The sequence below is a fragment of the Bos mutus genome, chromosome 3 (assembly GCF_027580195.1).
Source record: "Bos mutus isolate GX-2022 chromosome 3, NWIPB_WYAK_1.1, whole genome shotgun sequence".
NCBI classification, from domain to species: domain Eukaryota; kingdom Metazoa; phylum Chordata; class Mammalia; order Artiodactyla; family Bovidae; genus Bos; species Bos mutus.
Window position 1 is genome coordinate 42442618 of NC_091619.1, and position 22591 is coordinate 42465208.

The 22591-nt window shown below is 39.9% G+C and overlaps 1 protein-coding gene across 2 annotated transcripts in view; it reads right to left on the reverse strand.

Annotated features, from left to right (window-relative positions):
- Positions 1-21901, reverse strand: part of PLPPR4 (phospholipid phosphatase related 4) — a 54562-nt gene extending 32661 nt beyond the window's left edge. For both annotated transcript variants that reach the window (XM_005906508.3, XM_005906507.3), the window contains exon 1: positions 21734-21901. In XM_005906508.3, coding sequence (XP_005906570.1) covers positions 21734-21811 — 78 coding nt within the window. In that variant the 5' untranslated portion in view covers positions 21812-21901. The remainder of the gene's footprint in view (positions 1-21733) is intronic.
- Between the last annotated feature and the right edge of the window lie 690 nt (positions 21902-22591).

Below are 22591 nucleotides of genomic sequence, written 5' to 3' on the forward strand. Positions count from 1 at the left end.
CAGTATTCTTGCCTAGGAAATCCCAGGGACAGCAGAGCCTGACGGGCTACAGTCCATGGGGTCGCACAGAGTTGGACACCACTGAAGCGACTTAGCACTACACATAGCACACAACACTGAGACAAAGAGATGCTGGCAGATTCTGGATATAACTTTAGAGACAAAAATGACAGGGCTTGTTGATGAGCTGGTTACTGAAAAGGAAACAATAAAGGTTGATTTTAAGGATTTGAGGCTTGAGTGATTGGGCTAGGGGGTGTCATTTACTAGGATAAGGAAGGCTGGGAGAAGCTTAACTAGGAGGAACCTAAGGTTTTGTTTTGGAAATATTAAAACTGAGATGCCTCTCAGGTATCAAAATACCAAGAAGAGAGTAAGATGCCAATCTGGGTCTAAAGAGAGTCCAAGGTTGCAGGGAGAAAGCTGCATATCATTGATACAGGATGATTTGAACACTATCACCTTCAGTTTTGAAAAACACCACTTGCACAGGAAACTTCAAACTTAAATTAACTTGGTTTTGATACAAATAATGTCACAAGAATCCAAGAATATAATTGAGTATATTCATACCACTTATATGCAGGAGATAATTTAAGAGAAAAAGAACATTTTTTATTTAATAACAAACTTTAAATGTTAGACTCTGAATGAATTCAAGTATCCCCCAATCATACAAAATATGAAACTTAAAACATATATTTATTCAAATGGAATTTAAACTGGAAGAAATATTAGCAGATGAAAGTAATTTTATTAAAACTGGTGGCCAATAAGAACGTGGTCATAGGTCAGCACACAGTGACAGAGTTTTCCATTTCCTATAGCGCAATCTTTAATGATATCCCTCAGAATTTTTGCTGTATAGTTAATAGAGATAAATATTTCCTTTAAATACTGAAAAATAATAATAACTAGTAATATACTATAGAGCTTTATGGTTTATTTTCAACATAGTTGTAGCATATTTAGGTTAACTATAATGAACCTTAAGAATACAGATCATGAAAAGCATACTAACACTTGTAATGTCATTATGAGTAGGTCAGAATGTGTCTATAACGTATTCAAGGTCTAGAAATCTAAACAAGTTTTCACAAATAGAATGGATGTGGCTTATGTCAATGACATGCATTGATACAAATTAAAACAGGACAGTGTGACTGAGGGAAATCAATGCTGACCGCAGGACCAGAAAAATTCAGTTTCTTCCCTCAATTATTCCACTAGCTTTTGGACTTCCCTGGTGGCTCAGTGGTAAAGAATCCACCTGCAATGCAGGAGATGAAGTTTTGGTCCCTGGGTTGGGAAGATCCCGTGGGGAAGGAAATGGCACCCACTCCAGTATTCCTGTTGGGACAATCACATGAACAGAGGAGTCTGGTGGGCTACAGTCCATGGGGTCCCAAAGAGTCAGACACAACTGAGGAACTGAGCGCATACACAGCTTCTGGGATTTGGAGCAGGTCACTTAACCTTTCTAGGTCTTATTTGTCATCAGTGAAATGGGGGGCTTCTAATATTGTCATCTAGATCTAAAATTTTCTATGTGCTGTCATGATGTAAAAATCATCCCTCACACTTCTCTTACTATGACATATAATGTATGAGATTTTTTTACCTCTATTCTCTATAATTTGTTTCATCCTCCATAATACTTCAAGTCTAATTTTTCTGGAATTCACCTCTAATCATGACTTTCATGATGCCATACTAATTACTAAATAAAATGCAAATTTCCCAGAATAACCTTTTGTATTATACATGATCTTTCATATTACAACTTCCATCTGCCTTTCTTGTTTAATTGTGCTCTGTACCTACTCTTCACTTGCTCAACCACAAACACTTATGACCCCCTTACATTTATGTCCTAGACAGACATGTTCAAGTCTCTGATTTACATTTTCACATTTGCTTCCCATAAAAACTATCCTCGTAGAGGTTGAGATCACGTAATTTTTTCCCCCTGAAACCTCCCTCATAGTCTCCAGCCAGAACTGAAGAGTTTGCCTCACGTGCTCATATATATCTTTATTGTAGGACCTGTTAGTCTGCCTTGGATTGTAGTTATTTGTATATTATCAGCCTTTGGTAGGCTGCAGTCCATGGGGTCGCTGGGAGTCAGATACGACTGAGCAACTTCACTTTCACTTTCCACTTTCATGCATTGGAGAAGGAAATGGCAACCCACTCCAGTGTTCTTGACTGGAGAATCCCAGGGACCGGGAGCCTGGTGGGCTGCCGTCTATGGGGTTGCACAGAGTCAGATACGACTAAAACGACTTAGCAGCAGCAGCAGCCTTTGTCTTAAGATCTGGTACTACAAAGTAAGACCTTTGTAATTCACACAGTGTCTTGAAAATTTTGGGTGTCCAATAAAATGCTTGCTGAATTTAACTGAAAGAAATCAGGATATTACTATTAAATAAACAGAAAGCATGGGCAGTTTGTTAGTAGTACGTAGACTGTGTTGAGGACCTAGGTGAAAGATACTAGGCTAGTTCTATAATAGAGTGCTGCATTCAGTTCTACAGCCCTATATACCATCTATTGGTATTCCCAATTTACAGATGAGAGAACTGAGAGAGGTCACATAAATTGGCCAATGGTCACAAAGCAGGTAAAGGGGATCACCCAGATTCCTACCTAAGTGCCTAGGTGTAGGAAAAATGCTCTAAACTGCTTTGTTCCTAGGTCTCAGACTGCTTTCCTTCTTGATATTGCTGCTGCTGCTGCTGCTGCTGCTAAGTCACTTCAGTCGTGTCCGACTCTGTGCGACTCCATTGACGGCAGCCCACCAGGCCCTGCCGTCCCTGGGATTCTCCAGGCAAGAACACTGGAGTGGGTTGCCATTTCCTTCTCCAATGCATGAAAGTGAAAAGTGAAAGTGAAGTCACTCAGTCGTGTCTGACTCTTAGTAACCCCATGGAGTGCAGCCTACCAGGCTCCTCCATCCATGGGATTTTCCAGGCAAGAGTACTGGAGTGGGTTGCCATTGCTTTCTCCGCTTGATATTGCTACAATGGCTGAAATTCTCAAATGGGAAGAGGGTGTTGCAGAGGAAATGTGCAGTATGAAAAAGCTCCCCCTTCCTCTTAACTCTTAAATACTCCTAACAGTTTCTCTGTGGACTTTTTATCACTCAAACATGAAAACTGCTTCTTTTGGGCAAATCTAGTATCTATCTTTACTAGAGCTCTCTTCATTTTGTTTCAGAAAGAATATATTGAGCACTTCTTCCTAAAAAAAAAAAAAAAAAAGAAAGACTATATTGACTTTTTATTTAAACATTTCCCCATAAGTTTTCTGGGAACTTAAGATAAACTTTAAGATGAAGACCCTGCTCAAGATAAGGTGAACAGCATGCCTGGATTCTAAGTACAGGCCAATTGTAAGAACCCAATCTGTTAAATTCCTGGAAGCATGAGTCCCATTACACCCTGCTGCCGCTTTGGTATATGTCACCGCGGCCATCTGGCACTAGTCTGGTGCTTTTCAGGAAAGAATAGCCCCAGGCTTCAGTGGAAATGCCAAATCAGAGGACAGAAGTTCAAGATGGCCATGTGTACAAGAGGTTTAATGACACCCAGAGCAAAGGGGTGCCAGGCACTTTTGAATCATGCTCTTAATTATATGGTATTCTAAGGTCTTGATTATTTTTTTTCCTGTGCTGTTTTCTCCAATGTTATTATTTTTTTAATATTTAAAGAACTTTAATTATATCTTGGACATGGTTGACTTTCATCTTCACTTCTATTTTCCATAGCAAATGACTTCAAGTACAAAATATCAGGAATTGGCACATCTCAAGCTCCCCAGATGCTTTCCTATCGTGTTGCCTTTGGATCACTTTCTCTAACTGCACAGAGATGGCCCGATGAATGCCTCTGACATAGCAATTGTCATTTGGGATGGCAGTTGTTCCTTTACTTTTCTCTCTTACTCAATGAAGAGATCCTGAGAGCAGGGAAATGATCCCATTCACTTCTCTATCCAAAGGGCCTAGTATTAGGGGAGGACCTGCCCTACTGGGTAAACTTGATGTACAAAATTAATGCATATATGGATGATTTGAATAGAAATATCAATGTTTACATGGTTCTTATAAACGTAGTTAACTTGACTAAAGAAAAATCCCCAAGTTAAAAGACCCTTGTTTACTTCTACTGTAGAAAATGCTCCTACTGTGAATTTCTAGAATTCTAATAATTTTTTTCAACATTACAGAACACAAGAAGCTCAAATTGAGTGCTTCAAATAGTAATGGTAATTAATAGGAAAGAGAGAACAAACCTAATATATATGTTACGTTTAAGGAGGAAAATGTTTTGTATGTCTTTATGAAAAGTGAAAGTCTGTCACTAAGTTGTGTCCGACTGTTTGCAATCCAATGGACTGTAGCCCGCCAGGCTCCTCTGTCCATGGGATTCTCCAGGCAAGAGTACTGGAGTGGGTTGCCATTTCCTTCTCCAGGGGATCTTCCCGACAGTGACTGAACCTGGGTCTCCTGCTTGGCGGGTGGATTCTTTACCACTCAGCCACCAGGGAAGACCCCTTATATCTTCATGCCCAAATATAAATTACATCTGTACAGATCTAAAAAGACTAGTTAAAATCACCGTGATCTAACAGTGAAGTTTAAATAATGGTATGTGGTTGTTTTATTGGGGTTCCCTGACAGCTCAGTTGGTAAAGAATCTGCCTGCAATGCAGGACACCCCGGTTTGATTCCTGGGTCAGGAAGATCCACTGCAGAGGGATAGGCTATCCACTCCAGTATTCTTGGGCTTCTCTTGTGGCTCAGCTGGTAAAGAATCAGCCTGCAAAGCAGGATTCTTTTATTATGTGGGTTGTTTTATCACCTGAATATTGATCTAGCATTAAGCTTGGAGTACTAAGCTTTGTAGTCATCAGCTTTAACCCAGGGATGGGGGAGCCTGGTGGGCTGCCATTTATGGGGTCACACAGAGTTGGACACGACTGAAGCAACTTAGCAGCAGCAGCAGCAGCTTTAACCTCAGGTTCTGATTTGCTCCTCTTACATAATTACACAAGTATATGTACTGTCTTGGAAAGCATTTTGTTCTTTAAAGCTAATTTGAGACTAAGATCTGAGGCTGGAGACCTGTCTTTCAATTCTTAAAAGTAATTGCTTTGAAATATTTTCTTCAGTTCAGTTCAGTCGCTCAGTCGTGTACGACCTCTTGAGACCCCATGAACCGCAGCACGCCAGGCCTCCCTGTCCATCACCAACTCCCGGAGTCCACCCAAACCCATGTCCATTGAGTCGGTGATGCCATCCAACCATCTCATCCTCTGTCATCCCCTTCTCCTCCTGCCCTCAATCTTTCCCAGCATCAGGGTCTTTTCCAATGAGTCAGCTCTTCACATTAGGTGGCCAAGGTATTGGAATTTCAGTTTCAATATCAGTCCTTCCAGTGAACACCCAGGACTGATCTCCTTTAGGATGGACTGGTTGGATCTCCTTGCAGTCCAAGGGACTCTCAAGAGTCTTCTCCAACACCACAGTTCAAAAGCATCAATTCTTCAGCGCTCAGCTTTCTTCATAGTCCAACTCTCACATCCATACATGACCACTGGAAAAACCATAGCCTTGACAGCTGTAATTTCTTTGCCCATAGAACATATACCTATTTTTAAAAACATGGGTACAAATCACAACTTAGTGCTACTAATATGTACCAGGTATCATTTAAAGTTCATACTTTTACATTTCTGAATTCATCGGAGCTTCACAACACCTGTCTGATGAAGGTACTATTACTATCCCCATCTTACAGATGAGGTAACTGCAACACAGAAGTATCACATGGTTTATACAATGTTATACAGTTTGTTAACTAGATTATAAAATCAAGAAATTTAGTATTTGAGTTCATGTTTGTATGCCAACTACCTTTTGCTAAAAATGTTTACCACTGACCTTACTCTCCAGCAGAAATTGAGAAATAGCAGAAAATAATATAATGCACATTTTTTCTTTGTATACTATGAATGTCATCCTACAATTTCTGCTGTGAGTGGTACTCCTAAAAAAAGTAAGATATTAATAAACACAGATTAAATAGTAATTTTTTATCAAATAGTATTTTTTGATTCCCTGGTGGCTCAAACGGTAAAGAGTCTGTCTGCAATTTGGAAGACCTGGGTTCGATCCCTGGGTCAGGAAGATCCCCTGGAGAAAGAAATGGCAACCCACTCCAGTTCGTGCTTGGGAAACCCCATGGACGGAGAAGCCTGGCAGGCTATAGTCCATGGGGTCACAAAGAGTCAGACACAACTGACTGACTTCACCTTCACTTTCAAATAGTATTTTAACTATTAGTGTAATTATTTTATTCATATAGAAAAAACATATATATTTGGACCTGAATAGTTTAATAAAAGAACACATAGTATTTTGGGATTCAACACATATGTCTTAATATCAAATGAAATAGGAAGTAATGAAAAAGTGGAAAAATATTAAATGATGTCAGAGTAATAAAAGTAACTAAAAGTTCTGTATTTGAGATATGGAATAAGAGAAACAAATTTCTGATTTTAATATTTACTGTGACAATCTTAAATTATATACACATAAATTATTGACTTTGAGACATCAATATTTGTAAACTACTTCTTTTGAGTTGTGTACTAAGTTAAGTATCAAATTTATCCTTAAAACATTTTATTTTATGTCATACTAACTTCAAAGTTTATTCAAAATGTAGTTTTTACCACGTTCTTTAACCATTTTTAAAATTGAAGTATAGGTAGTTTATAATATTGTGTTAGTTTCAGATGTACAGCAAAGCAACTCAATTATATATGTGTGTGTGTGTTCTTTTTCAGATTACTTTCCATGCTGAAGAAGCTGAAGTTGAACAAGACCTTTTAAAACTAACACCCAAAAAAAGCCTCTTGATGAAAGTGAAAGAGGAGAGTGAAAAAGTTGGCTTAAAGCTCAACATTCAGAAAATGAAGATCATGGCATCTGGTCCCATCACTTCATGGCAAATAGATGGGGAAACAGAGGAAACAGTGTCAGACTTTATTTTTTGGGGCTCCAAAATCACTGCAGATTGTGATTGCAGCCATGAAATTAAAAGACACTTACTCTTTGGAAGGAAAGTTATGACCAACCTAGATAGCATGTTAAAAAGCAGAGACATTACTTTGCCAACAAAGGTCCATCTAGTCAAGGCCATGGTTTTTCCAGTGGTTATGTATGGATGTGAGAGTTGGACTGTGAAAAAAGCTGAGCACCGAAGAATTGATGCTTGTTAACTGTGGTGTTGGAGAAGACTCTTGAAAATCCCTTGGCCTGCAAGGAGATCCAACCAGTCCATTCTGAAGGAGATCAGTCCTGGGTGTTCTTATAATATAATATAATATAATATAATATAATATAATATAATATAATATAATATATTATATATATGATATATAATTATATATCATATATATATATATATAGTGTGTGCATCTAATAATCCCAAACTCCTAGTTTATCTCCCTTCACTCAGCTATCCCCTTTGGTAACCATAAGTTTGTTGTCTAAGTCTATGAATCTATTTCTGTTTTGTAAATTAGTTCATTTGTACATTTTTTTAGACTCCACAAATGAATGATGTCATATGGTATTTATCTTTCTTTTGTTACTTACTTCACTTAAAATGATAATGTCTAGGTACATCCACACTGTTGCAAATAAACCATTTTATTTAAGGACTATAAAAGTTTATGTTTTGTATTATGTAATAACTAATTAGTTTATCTAGCAAATGGTTATTGAGTGTTTACCATGTGCCTGATATATTTCATTCAATCCATAAATTTTCCAGAGAAGGGATCTAATCTACTATGGGAGATGATAATTCAGCAATGTATCATTAGCCACTGTCTTTTCAACCTTGTCTCCTATATAATTGTTGTTGTTGCTCAGTTGCTAAGTCATATCTGACTCTTAGATCATATTTAAATGCACATTATAGGCCCACCTTCAAGATTAAAATCTTTCCAAGGCTGCTTAAGACCTTATTTACTTGAATATATCTATAAAAGGGATTGATGAATAAGATATTGAAGGGGGGCTGTTAATGTGGGGCATTAATAACTTTTTCCAACATCCTAAGGGTATGATTAAATTAAGTATGATTGTTATGTGTTTCATTGTGAGATGCACCAAAAAGTCAAATTATGAACAAAATATATAAAAGAAATAAAACCTAATATGGGATACAAATATATCTCACAAACACATTTTATTACTAACAAATCAAATAATTTATTCTACCATAGCAACAATAAAAAAATGTCTTTGCTGGCATGTGTACTTTATATCAAATAATTTTCTATGAAAATTAAAACTACAAGTTCTTTGTTTAAATATGCCTCTTTTTGAAGTTGCAAATCTCAAATAATTCATAGGTATGCTCCAGATCATAAATGAGCATAAATGTAATTAAGAATGAGGACTTATATATCTTAGAGATTGATTCAATCTTAATCTTCATCACAACTTGTTTTTCATATATAAATGTCTCCACTGGCTGAGAAAAAAGTTAAGAAAAAGAGTTATGTTCATAACTATTAGTCTTATTTTACTCCATCCATTCAATAGAACTTTATTGAAATTCTACCATAGATTAGAAGGTATGCCAGTAATGATTCCATACTATTTCCATTAATTTAACCAAAAGGCATATAATCATCAATATTTATTAAATGAATAAATGAATTTTCATAAAAGTACAAACAGAATACACTCTGCTATTTTACTTTGGCACCCATTTTGGAGTATATTTAATATAAGATTGGTCTCTTTTAGACCATTCATGACGTCCCAGTTTCTGAGGCATGAATAGAACTTAATTAAATGAGGATTTTACCATCAAAGCAGTCCTACAGCACAGGCTTTGGTGAGGACATTAAATTGTAGACAATACATCCATACATATTTCCATGGTTATTACTCACAAACAACAGTCCACTAAATGTACTGATAACTTGTTCACCTTTTCCTGAAAATACATCGATTTTTATTATCTTCATTTCTACTTCTCTTTAATTTGTACCTAAATGGCCTAATGTCACTTTTAGCAGAATGTACAGAAGCCATCTTGATTTCAAAACCAAGCCCAAGGTGTCCCTGGGAGGCGAGAGCAGGAAGGGTTCCTTGTTGGCATTCAGTTTTTTTGTGGCATAAGATGGCAGAGTAGAAGGGACTGCGCTCATCTTCTGCGAGAACTCCAAAACTACAACTCGCTGCTGAACAACCCTCAAATGGAGAATGTTAGATCCCATCAAAAAAAAAAAAAAATACTCCACATCCAAGGGCAAAGGAATAGCCCCAGAAAGACGATAGGAGGGGCAAAATTGAGTTTAGAATCAAACCCCTTACCCACCAAAGATGCTCAGAGGGCTCAAACAATGCTTATGAGCACAAGGACCAAGAGACGCCACAGAGACTGAGCCAGAACTGTGTTTGAGTGTCTCCTGAGAAGGTCAGCAGTGGCCTGCCACAGGGGCAGGGACTCTGGGTGCAGCAGACCTGGGTATGATATAAGCCTTCTTGGAGGAGGTTGCCATTAAACCCACCATAGAGCTGCCAGAACTTATACAGGACTGGGAAACAGACTCTTGGAGGGCATAAACAGAAACTTGGGTGCACCAGGACTCAGGAAAAAGAAGCAGTGATCCCACAAGAGATTGACCCAGACTTGCCCGTGATTGTCCACGAGTCTCCGGTGGAGGTGTGGGTCAACAGTGGCCTGCTGCAGGGCTGACCCTGCACTGAGTGTGACATGCCTCCGTGGGACCTTTTCAAGGAGGTAGCCATTATCTTCATTAACTCCACCATAGTTTGGCCTCAGGTCAAACAACAGGGAGGGAACACAGCCCCACCCAGGAAGCTTCCATAAGCCTCTTATCCTTATCCATCAGAGGGCAGACATATGAAAACCACAATCACAGAAAACTAACCAAACTGATCACATGGACCACAGCCTTGTCTACCTCAATGAAACTATGAGCTATGAAGCGTAGGGTCACCCAAGATGGACAGGTCTTGGTGGAGAGTTCTGACAAAACAAGGTCCACTGGAGAAGGGAATGGCAAACCACTTCAGTATTCTAGCCTTGAGAACCTCATGAACAGCATGAAAAGGCAAAAAGATAGGACAATGAAAGATGAACTCCCCAGGTCAGTAGGTGCCCAGTATGCTACAGGAGATAAGTGGAGAAATCACTCCAGAAAGAATGAAGAGATGGAGCCAAAGCAAAAACAAAACCCAGTTATGGATGTGACTGGTGATGGAAGTAAAGTCCAATGCTGTAAAGAGCAATACTGCATAGGAACCTGGAATGTTAGATCCATGAATCAAGGCAAATTGGAAGTGGTCCAACAGGAGATGGCAAGAGTGAATATCGACATTTTAGGACTCAGTGAACTAAAATGGACTGGAATGGGTGAATTTAACTCAGATGACCATTATATCTACTGCTGTGGTCAAGAATCCCTTAGGAAAAATGGAGTAGCCATCATAGTAAACAAAAGAGTCTGAAATGCAGTACTTGGATGCAATCTCCAAAATGACAGAATGATCTCTGTTCGTTTCCAAGGCAAACCATTCAATATCTCAGTAAGCCAAGTCTATGTCCAAAACCAGTAATGGTGAAGAAGCTGAAGTTGAATGGTTCTATGAAGACCTACAAGACCTTCTAGAACTAACACCCCAAAAAGATGTCCTTTTCATTATAGGGGACTGGAATGCAAAAGTAGGGAGTCAAGAGATACCTGGAGTAACAAGCAAATTTGGCCTTGGAGTACAAAATGAAGCAGGGCAAAGGCTAACAGAGTTTTGCCAAGAGAACGCACTTGTCACCGTAAACACCCTCTTCCAACAACACAAGAGAAGGCTCTATACATGGACATCACCAGATGGTCAATACCAAAATCAGACTGATTATATTCTTTGCAGCCAAAGATGGAGAACCTCTACACAGCAAAAATAAGACCGGGAGCTCACTGTGGCTCAAATCATGAACTCCTTATTGCCAAATTCAGACTTAAATTGAAGAAAGTAGGGAAAACCACTAGATCATACAGGTATGACCTAAATCATATCCCTTACAATTATACAGTGGAAGCGACAAATAGATTCAAGGGATTATATCTGATAGACAGAGTGCCTGAAGAACTATAGATGGAGGTTCGTGACATTGTACAGGAGGCAGTGATCAAGACCATCCCCAAGAAAAAGAACCACAAAAAGGCAAAGTGGTTGTCTGAGGAGGCCTTAATAGTTCTGAAAAGAAGAGAAGTGAAAGGCAAAGGAGAAAAGGAAAGATATACCCATCTGAATGCAGAGTTCCAAATACTAGCAAGGAGAGATAAGAAAGCCTTTCTCAGCGATCAAAGCAAAGAAACAGAGGAAAACAATAGAATGGGAAAGACTAGACATCTCTTGTGGAGAAGGCAATGGCACTCCACTCCAGTACTCTTGCTGGAAAATCCCATGGGCGGAGGAGCCTGGTAGGCTGCAGTCCATGGGGTCGCGAAGAGTCGGATACGACTGAGCGACTTACCTTTCACTTTTCACTTTCATGCACTGGAGAAGGAAATGGCAACCCACTCCAGTGTTCTTGCCTGGAGAATCCCAGGGACGGGGAGCCTGGTGGGCTGCCGTCTATGGGGTCGCACAGAGTCAGACACGACTGAAGTGACTTAGCAGCAGCAGCAGCAGCAGCAGCAGACATCTCTTGAAGAAAGTGAGAGATACCAAAGGACTATTTCATGCAAAGATGGGCATAATAAAGGACAGAAATGGTATGGACCTAGCAGAAGCAGAAGTTATTAAGATGAGGTGGCAAGAATATACAGACAAACTATACAAAAAAGATCTCCATGACCCAGATAACCATGATGGTATGATCATTCACCTAGAGCCAGCCATCCTGAAATGCAAAGTCAAGTGGGCTTTAGGAAGCATCACTTACGAACAAAGCTAGTGGAGGTGATGGAATTCCAGTTGAGATATTTCAAATTCTAAAACATGACACTGTGAAAGTGCTGCATTCAATATGCCAGCAAACTTGAAAAATTCAGCAGTGGCCACAGAAGTGGAAAAGGTTAGTTTTCATTCCAATCCCAAAGAAAGGCAATGCCAAAGAATGCTCTGACTACCACACAATTGCACTCATCTCACATGCTAGCAAAGTAATGCTCAAAATTCTCCAAGGCAGGCTTCCAGAGTACGTGAACAGAGAACTTCCAGATGTTCAAGCTGGATTTAGAAAAGGCAGAGGAACCAGAGATCAAATTGCCAACATCCACTGGATCATCAAAAAAGCAAGAGAGTGCCAGAAAAAACATCTGCTTTATTGACTATGTCAAAGCCTTTGACTGTGGATCACAACAAACTAGAAAACTTAAAGAGGTAGGAATACCAGACAACCTTACCTGCCTCCTGAGAAATCTGTATGCAGGTCAGGAAGCAACAGTTAGAATTGGACATGGAACAACAGACTGGTTACAAATGGAAAGGAGAACATCAAGGCTGTTTATTATCACCCTACTTATTTAACTTATATGCAGAGTACATCATGCAAAATGCCAGGCCAGATGAAGCACAAGTTGGAATCAAGATTGCTGGGAGAAATATCAATAACCATAGATATGCAGATGACACCACCCTTACGGAAGAAAGCGAAGAAGAACTAAAGAGCCTCTTGATGAAAGTGAAAGAGGAAAGTGAAAAAGTTGGCTTAAAGCTCAACATTCAGAAAACTAAGATCATGGCATCTGTACCGTCACTGCAAGGCAAATAGATGGGGAAACAATGAAACAGTGAGAGACTTTATTTTCTTGGGCTCCAAAGTCACTGCAGATGGTGACTGCAGCCATGAACTTAAAAGATGCTTGCTCTTTGGAAGAAAAGCTATGACCAACCTAGACATTAAAAAGCAGAGACATTACTTTGCCAACAAAGGTCTGTCTAGTCAAAGCTATGGTTGGATGTAAGAGTTGGACTATAAAGAAAGCTGAGCACCGAAGAATTGGTGCTTTTGAACTACGGTGTTGGAGAAGACTCTTGACAGTCCCTTGGACTGCAAGTCCAGGGACCAAACCAGTCAATCTTAAAGGAAATCAGTCCTGAATATTTATTGGAAAGACTCATGCTGAAGGTGAAACTCAAATACTTTGGACCCTTAATGAGAAGAACTGACTCATTTGAAAAGACCCTGATGCTGGGAAAGATTGAAGGTGGGAGGAGAAGGGGGTGACAGAGGATGAGATGGTTGGTTGGCATCACTTCTCAATGGAAATGAATTTGAGTATGTTCCGGGAGTTGGTGATGGACACGGAAGCCTGGCTTGCTGCAGTCCATGGGGTTGCAAAGAGTCAGCCATGACTGAGCAACTAAACTGAACTGAATTGAATAGAAACCATCTGATGATAAAAAATAAGAAAGCAGTTATCATCCCTATGATGATTTAGGTAAATGTTTGTGATTTAAAAACAACCAAACAACCGACTATATAGCAAAGGAAACTCTACTCAAGCTCTATGGTGACCTAAATGGAAAGGAAATCCAAAAGAAAGGTGATATATGTATATATATAGCTAATTCATTTTGCTTTACAGAGGAAACTAACACAACATTGTAAAGCAAACACACTCCAATAACAACTAAAAAAAACAAAAAACAAAAAACAACAACAAAACAAAACAAAGACCCAGTGATGGACCTAAGAGGTGATTGATTCAGCGCCTAATTAAAGACTGGAAAAACACATTTACATCAATTTTGTCCAAAGAAAAGACAACTCATTCCAGTATTCTTATCTGGGAAATCCCATAGAAGAGGAACCTGAGGGATCACAGACTGTCGAGTCGCAAAAGAGTCAGACACAATTTAGCAACCAAGCAATAATAACCTTGGCTTTCACATTCCAAAACCCAGCTCACTGTAAGGAAATGACTCTATTCCATAGTTACATGGAAGTACATGTCTCAATTAATTAATTCTAGAAGAAACTAAAGAAAGCTGAGATGTTTCTTATTAGACATTTTACAGTAAATACAACCATTTTTCTTCTTGTGGTCAACAGAGGAAAATAGCACTACTTGGGCTTTAGACAATTCTTGTACCTGCATGAGTCTCTTAATTTGTTACTTAATTTGTAAAACAGACAATATCTACTCCTCTGTTGTATTAAAAGGATCACATGAAATAATATATGTGAAAAAGTAACATTAAACTATAATGTAAATGGTTTTACCAAAGTAGGCTTCCCTGGTGGCTCAGTGGTAAGGAATTTGCCTGCCAATGCAAGGAGACCTGGGTTCGATTCCTGGGTCAGGAATATCCCCTGGAGAAGAAAATGGCAACCCATTCTGGTATTCTTGCCTGGGAAATCCCATGGACAGAGGAGCCTGATGGGCTACAGTTCATGGGGTCGCAAAGAATCAGACACGTCTTAGAGACAAAAAAACAACAAACTGTAAACAAAACTCAGTTATTTTGTCACTGATATTGTCAATTATATCCTCACTCCTTTCAATGTTTCCACTTTCCTTTCCTGTCTGTCAGAGACCTCATCGTGTCCCAAGAAGTCATTGTGAAATGATAAGTAGACAATTAGGCAACGAGAAAGAAAAGTATCACTTACAATTTTATGATTTTTAGCTGTAAACATGCTTTTCAACAAGCCTAACAATTTGGAAAAGCAGAAGATCCATTCATAATTGCTCTAACTTGCTAATGCAATGTGACATGAAATATATAAAGGTATTTAGATATAAAGTTCAAAAAGTGAACACAATTTGTTCATGTGTAGAATTATAATGACCTATATTGTATTATAATCCAGAGGGAAACCCTGTAATGTAAGGAATTCTAGAAATAGTATAATTAGAGAGGAGCAGTAGAACAGCAGTGGGGAGACAGGCTGTATTCTTGTCTGATATTAACCATAGTGTGTTTTTAGGTAACTCAGTTAACCTTTTCAAGCCACAGTTTTCTTATTTGTGATAGGGGAATCAAACCAAGTGTTCTGGGAGTACATGACTTTATTACACCTAATTAAGCAATGAGACATTTCCTCACATTTTGTTGTTAATACGTTGCATGAGAAATAGCCTGTGATGTATACAGATGCAGGGAAGAAATTTTTGTGATAATATCCATAACAGATTCCCAAAGTAAAGACTAAAAATTGCACCCTTAATGCTTTTTATTTAACAAGCCAATTTAGACAACTCACATCCCTAAAGGAATGGCCATGGCTTGCTCACAGATTCGATGTCCATTGCCTTCGCATGCCTTTTCTCCTAATCCTCCTTGGTCTAACCTCCCTCCATTTCTGTTCTATTAGGAATTCTTTCCTCTGTGCTCTATCATTCTCATAGACATACACAATCTATTTTTCTAAATTTTTTAAAAATTCTGACTCTGCCCTCTCAGTCTACCCAAAGCTCCATGTCCACTCTTCGTTCACAGGACTCTCAAGGGTACCACCTGTGCTTTCCCAAAGGAAGCATCTTTTTGGGTAGAGCCCCTGTGCCGTCTACACATCTGTGTTAGAATTAAACCAGTTGCTCTCAGCAGAAGATAGCACTATCAAAGCCAAATTCAGTAGCTAAATGAAGAGAAAACTCTGTTCCACAGAGTAGAACCCCCACGAGACATCACCCACACACATGACTTCCAAAACCACAAAGCTAGCCAAGTCACGGGAGAGGTCTCCCCAACCCACTCCCTCGTTAAGGTTAGCATTATTCGAGTCATTGTGAGGTAGACTGGGGTAACGGTAATTCAAGAGGGAGATGGATAAGCACCCGAATCGTGGCTCTTCACTTAACTGCTGTGTCCCCAGAAAGACGTTTAGCTCTTTGAGTTACAACTTATTGATTTAAAAAATACAGATAATAATGCCTTCTTGATAGTGTGCTGTGCTGTGCTTCATCGCTCAGTCATGTCCGACCCTCTATGACCTTACAGACTGTAGCCCGCCAGGCTCCTCTATCCATGGGGATTCTCCAGGCAAGAATACTGGAGTGCGTTGTCATGCCCTCCTCCAGGGGATCTTCCCAACTGAGGGATCAAACCCAGGTCTCCTGGATTGCAGGCATATTCTTTACTGTCTGAGCCACCAGGGAAGCCCATGAACACTGGAATGGGTAGCCTATCCCTTCTCCAGGGGATCTTCCTGACCCAGGAATCGAACTGGGGTTTCCTGCATTGCAGGCAGATTCTTTACCAGCTGAGCTACCAGGGAAGCCCCTTCTTGATACTACCTTAATACAAATAATACTACCATTTAAAGTAGTTCTCAGGATTAAAGATAATGTATACATAGTCTGTAATATAAAGGAGGCTTGAAATCGTCTATTCTTTATTATTATTATCATTAACACCCTTTAAGGTTGGTAGAATGCACCCATTTTTTTCCCTACTAGGACAGGGATCACTATGAGTGACTTGACCATGGAGACACAGTAAGACAGCGGAGCAACCTAGGAATAGTATAGAATTCCCTAACAGTTGGTTCTATGTTCAAGACCTGGTTTCAGTATTTGTGGAAATGTCCTCATTTAGTGTCTCTAGAGCCCAGGACTCTATTATTGTCTCTATTTCCTTTTTGTTTTTCACCAAAGGACTCTGCATTGTAACTTTAAAACAAGAAGAAAGATTTGTCAGCTTGTCTCTCTAGGTAGGGTTTGGACTTCTTTGAGTGGACCACCTATGCCACGCTGAAAAGGGAAAAACCCTACAACCACTATTTTGGTATGTGCGATGCAGAAATGTTGTCATTTTGTACTTCCTGCTGATGCTAAAATTTATGTAAATGGCAATCAGGTAGACTTCCCAGGAAGATCGTGTGAGTTATAAAATTTTCACATAGATCTTGAGCTAAACAGAAATCTTATGAATTAATGTTTGCTAAAATTAAGATACAGTGGACACTTTCCAGTGAGGAAAAACATAAAAACATATTAAGGTTCTGTCAAGACACAATAATGTACGGGCATGATGTTCAGACTGAACTAACCAGAGTATCTTTGCTTCCTTAAACAAAGGCCTTTTGAACTTCTTCAGGCAAGTCAGTAACAGAGAAATGATGGCTTTTACTCCTGAACGCAATGTCTAGATATTGATTTAAACTATAGTAACTAACCTGCATTAACAAAATCCTGAAACGTATCCATTAAGTACAATATTCAATTAGTGAAAATTTTCTATATGATTTCAAGCCTGTCATGTTTAAAATATTTTGAACTGGCTTCAGGTAGTTATTTCACATTCAAAGGCTAGAGAATCTTTTCCCCATTTATTTATTAAGAACTTGCAACTTTTGGTTTCAAGGTTAATTTGTCATTTGTTTATAGTAGATACTGAGTCAGTGTGAACTCATATCTTGGAAAAGGATGACTAATGAGAACAAAATTGTGAGTCTGAGCACAGGTGGAACCATTGTTAAGCCTTGCATAAAGGAAATGTATTAGGCACAGAACCAGCCTTCTCATGGATAATATTGGGTTCTTAGGCTACAACACCTTTTATTAATTTGAGGTGTGCTGCCGGCTGCAATTGCACTGTAAGTGATACAACCATCACTTGGAGAGGGTTTTGGAACTTTAAAGGCAAGAGAAACCTTTTCTTCAGTGGAATGTTCCTTTTCACCCGCTTTTCTGTTTAACCTGATAAGGCCTAGGGTATGCTTGTTTTAAAGTTCCTTTCATAACTCGACTTTTCTCTTCCCAAATTAAACAGTGCAAAATTGAATTGTCGAACATGTTCATAAAGTGAGGTACCATGTTGGAAATCATTTGTGTTTTTCAAATTAACATGTAATATTGATATATTTAATTACTGTCAACCATAAACCCCTTTATCAGCATAAACAATTGGCAGCATAAAGCAAAAATGTAAGAAAAAATTAATTCTATCCATTAATTTACCATTTGTTTATCATCGAGTTTGGACATCACCTAGGACATGATTACTTGATTTTAGTGACTGAGTACCTCAGCCTATATATAGGATATAATTTCTATACCCTGACACCATGCAAAAGCACCTGATACATCCTGAGTGCATATTCTAGGTCAGGTATGATAGCTGGTATATTTCATGCTTTAACTGCATAATATTTTCTAAGATACATGGATATTATAATTGCTAGTACATATGAATAAATATATTTATGTCATATCATATAATTTTTATCACATATGTAGAAATTGAGGATGAGAGAAGTACCTTGGCCAGAATTATCCAAGTAGTATGTAGAACAGGTGGTATATGAACCAGGTCAATCTGTCTATCAGACCAGGTTTTCTGGCCATAATTCAATTTAGCCTGATTTCAGCCCCATCTGGTTGGAATGAATGTTGTTCTTCACTTTCCTAGTTAGTTTCTTCATGTGCTATGCTGTGCTTAGTTGCTCAGTCATGTCTGACTCTTTGTGACCCCATGGACAGTAGCCCACCAGGCTCCTCTGTCCATGGGGATTCTCCAGGCAAAAATACTGGAGTGTGTTGTCATGCCCTCCTCCATGGGATCTTTCCAGCCTAGGGATCGAACCCAGGTCTCCTGCATTTCAGGCAGATTCTTTACCATGTGAGCCACCAGGGAAGCCTGAGAATACTGGAGTGTGTAGCCTTTCCCTTCTCCAGGGGATTTTCCTGACCCAGGAATTGAACCCGGGTCTCCTGCATTGCAGGTGGATTCTTTACCAGCTGAGCTACCAAGGAAGATGTAGTTTCTTCATATTTAATGCCTATCATGAATAGCAATTTTAAACAGCCTGAACTCCAAGAAGAAAGGCAAAGTTTAAATTGTCCATGGTATCACTGACTTGAGACCCAGAGACTTTTTCTCTAAAATTTCTTTAGAGTATCTTCTGTTATAGAGAAACTTTATTTGGGATGATAGGAAAATGTGTTAGTCTTTTCCTATATTATTTCTGACTTTAGTTATATGTTAAGAAAGGTCTTTCATACTGTAAAATCTAAAAATATATATGGTCATGCTGTTATTACTGTTTCGTTTTTAACCATTTCTTAAAATTTAAATTATTGGTCTGTCTGGAATTTATTTTTGTATGGGATATGGTACATGGTTATGGAACCTAACATAGTTAGTTACGGAACCTAACTAACTAACTAACAATTCTTAGATCCCATTTTTCTCTTCAAATTCTGGTCTTTTTAACCTTTTTGCTCCTTACATTACTGTCTGACGTAACAGAAAAGACTTGAAGTATGTGCTTTGGGTTGATATGTGGTGAAAGGCTCACTCATGTTTCTTTCTTCCATTTTAATTACTAAGGTCTGGGGAAACTATGCTGGAAAGCAAAGTGCCATTAGTCTAGAGCATTTTACTGACATGTTAATTCATGCTATATTTGTTCATCCTCCAAAAGAGATACAAAGCTCATTCTCACTGCCTACAAAATGAGCTATTCCAAAGGAGTACAGTAGTGCATTCTGTCAACTCTTTAAATAATCGGTGTACTAATGTCTCCTCCCATTTTTGAGAGGCTCTTTAGTGGTTCATCATGAATATAAATTTCAGAGAGACCATCTGCAATCCAGTTTTGTGGCTCTTCCCTTGAAGTCTGTTACTCTCAAGACATAATGTCATAAGTGCACATGCAGACTCCATGAATTGTTTTCAAGCAATTGTTCTATAGCTTGCCCTACTAGGGAATCCATAGAGGGTATGTGAATGGGTCAAAGTGAAGGTAATGATTTTGGGCTGTTTCCACTCATGGAAAAGAACAAACATTTGTGAGATGTTTGTTCCTAGAGAACATATTTCAAATGAATTTTGAGGCATTTTTACTTTTAAAATTTTAAATTAAAAGATAATGTACTCCTATTAAAGGCACCTCAAAAGTGCACACATAGATTCTTTTAAGATGGATCCTTAATTCTCTGGTTTGCATCCTCTTTCATGAAAGTGTTTTCCTCGAAGTCATACAGCTACAATCTAAATGTGGTCAGATTCTAGCTGACTTCAGGTGCACTCTGTTCTGGAGGCAGAAGCCAGCAATTAACTGATTTCTCCTGGACAGATGTAATAGATCCAGAAGGGAATGAACGTGCTTTTGCACAAAACCACAGCGGATTAGCAATGCGACAAGTGGCCTGACAGGATTTAACTTGAAGGCAGGGATCTCATCTCTCTATCCCTTAACCCTGTTCATCATGGAATCTTCTGTGCCCACATTTTTTTCCTCTGGAAAACTCTTCATAAGCTTTCAACAAAATTATCTAAACCATGGCCTCAAAATCCCTTGTGAAAAGAGAAAGGACAAAAATAAATGAATCAATTAATTACTTTAAATAAACAGGTCAGTTTTTTCGCTTCTTTTCTATGGGTCATGGATGAAGGAATCACCCATCATTTCTCTGAGACTTATGCAAATCACGTACATCTTTTTTTAACCCTGAAACCATTTTTTTTTTTTTAAATTTGCAAGACCTAAGGGAAACTTGCAGGTATACTGTTATCTATAAAAGCAATCTGACAATGTCACTTCTCCCAAGTTTCAAAACAGTGACTATACCTCAACACAGATAAGCCTCACAATCATCAGATACAGAATCTACTATCTGTACTTGTAAGTGCTAAACCTCCATATTTGGCTGAAAAGACAACCAAGGAAGGATATTTATAATTCAGCAATGGTCTTATACTTCTCTCTGCAATCCAGGCTCTAATTACACAGAATATAGTTTTATGCTTAAAAACCATATGATTTCACTAAACATATCCAACACATCTCTCCTCTACCTATGATTTAATAAACCTCTTGCTTAAAAATGTCTTCCTAATGCAATGGACCACAGTGCATGGAATCACCGGACCTGTCAATCTTTATAACCCTCCCATAAATTGTTCCTCCCTTAAATACCGCATTTTGGTAACTTAGACGCTCATTATGATTATATCTGCATGTTAACTGCTTATCTGTGATACTGCTCAGCGCAGAATAAATGCACATGTACAAACCATGTAAAATCAGATGATGTCATTTATTTTAAAAATATTATACATACATATACATATGTATACATATACATGTATATATGCATATAATTTTTGTTAACCATGGAAAAAAGCCAATAGATTGATACCTAGAGATGTGGACCCAATTTTAGAAGCAGATGTGAACATCATAGTAATTTTAGTAGGGGAGGGGCTTTTTGTTTTTGTTTTTGTGTAATAAAGCAATCGATATTCCTAATCCTATATAAATATCCCCAGCCCTCAAACACCCAGGGCATGACTATGTTTATTTGAACTCCCTTAGAAAGCTCACAGAGTTCTAGACAGGTATTTGTAGATTGAGGACACAAATCCTAAAATATCAGCATCATGGCCCTTACAGGCCAGGGACGACGCTGTGCACACAGGCAGTCCAGGAGGGCCAGGGAACTAGCCCCACACTCACTCACACAGGTACCTCCCCGTCTGCAGGCCACCTAGCAGTGGCAACGCTACTGGCAACCAGCCTGGCTGGCGGGCACTCACAGGCACACTCCGGGGAGATCCCGAGAAACCTAGGGGGGAAAGGGGAGCGTGGGGGCATTTGGGGGCAGCAGCGCGCACCCAGCACGGTCTCTGCGCCTCCAGCATCTTCCGGGACCCGAACTGGCTCCAGAGCCGCCCGGAGGATCTGCATTATGCCAAGGCGCTGGGCCAACTCACCTCCACGAAATAAAAGCAGGGCAGGAGGGTCACGCTGTCCTTGATCACTTTGCCCTTTGGCCTCTCCTTCGCCGACATCCCTGCCGCCTGCCCGGGATGCGTCCTCCCCGGGGCGAGGTGTGCACAGCGCAGCCAAGGCGAGATGCCTCCTCCAGCCGCAAGCGCCCGGCGCCGCTGATGTCACGTTCCCCGCGGGCACCGCTGGAGCCAGAGCGGTGCAGGCAGCGCCCCCGCCTCTCCCCGCCCCTTTTTGCAGCAACCCAGCGGCTCCCAGAGCGAGCAGGTCCTCCGCCTCCCCTACTCTGGCTGCCACCCCCAGTTTTTCTCGGCGGAGACGTCCAGCTCCTTTCTCCAAGCTGTTGCTGCAATGGCTTCCCCTCCCCGCCACCCTCCCTCTGCTCTCCACAGCCCTGGCGAGGCTTCGTGGCGGTCGGGGCTTGACGTCAAGAATCGGCAAAGGGGGACGCACCCCTGGATGCTGCAGCAGCGAGGCTGAGGAGACCAGGCACCCACGGGCCCCCGGGAAGCCTCCTGGATCCGTCTAGGAACTCTAACTTCGGGATTGCTGGAGAGCGGAAGCTCAGCTCTTGCGCACTGACCCGCAGCGCGAAAACCGACCTCCACCTGCGCGAAATTAAAACTTAGATCCCATACTGAAAAGTAGGCCGTGGTGGGAACTCACTGAGAGCTGGCTGCCATCCAGGAATGACTTCCCCGACTGAGGATTCTCTGCCTAGGAGATCCCTGGCTCCCTAGGACACTGACTTAACCTGCTGATAAACTTTCACTATTGTCTGTCTGGGTATGGTGAGGCACTGGTGGAGGCGGATGTGTGGGCATCCTCATATAGCCCCAAAG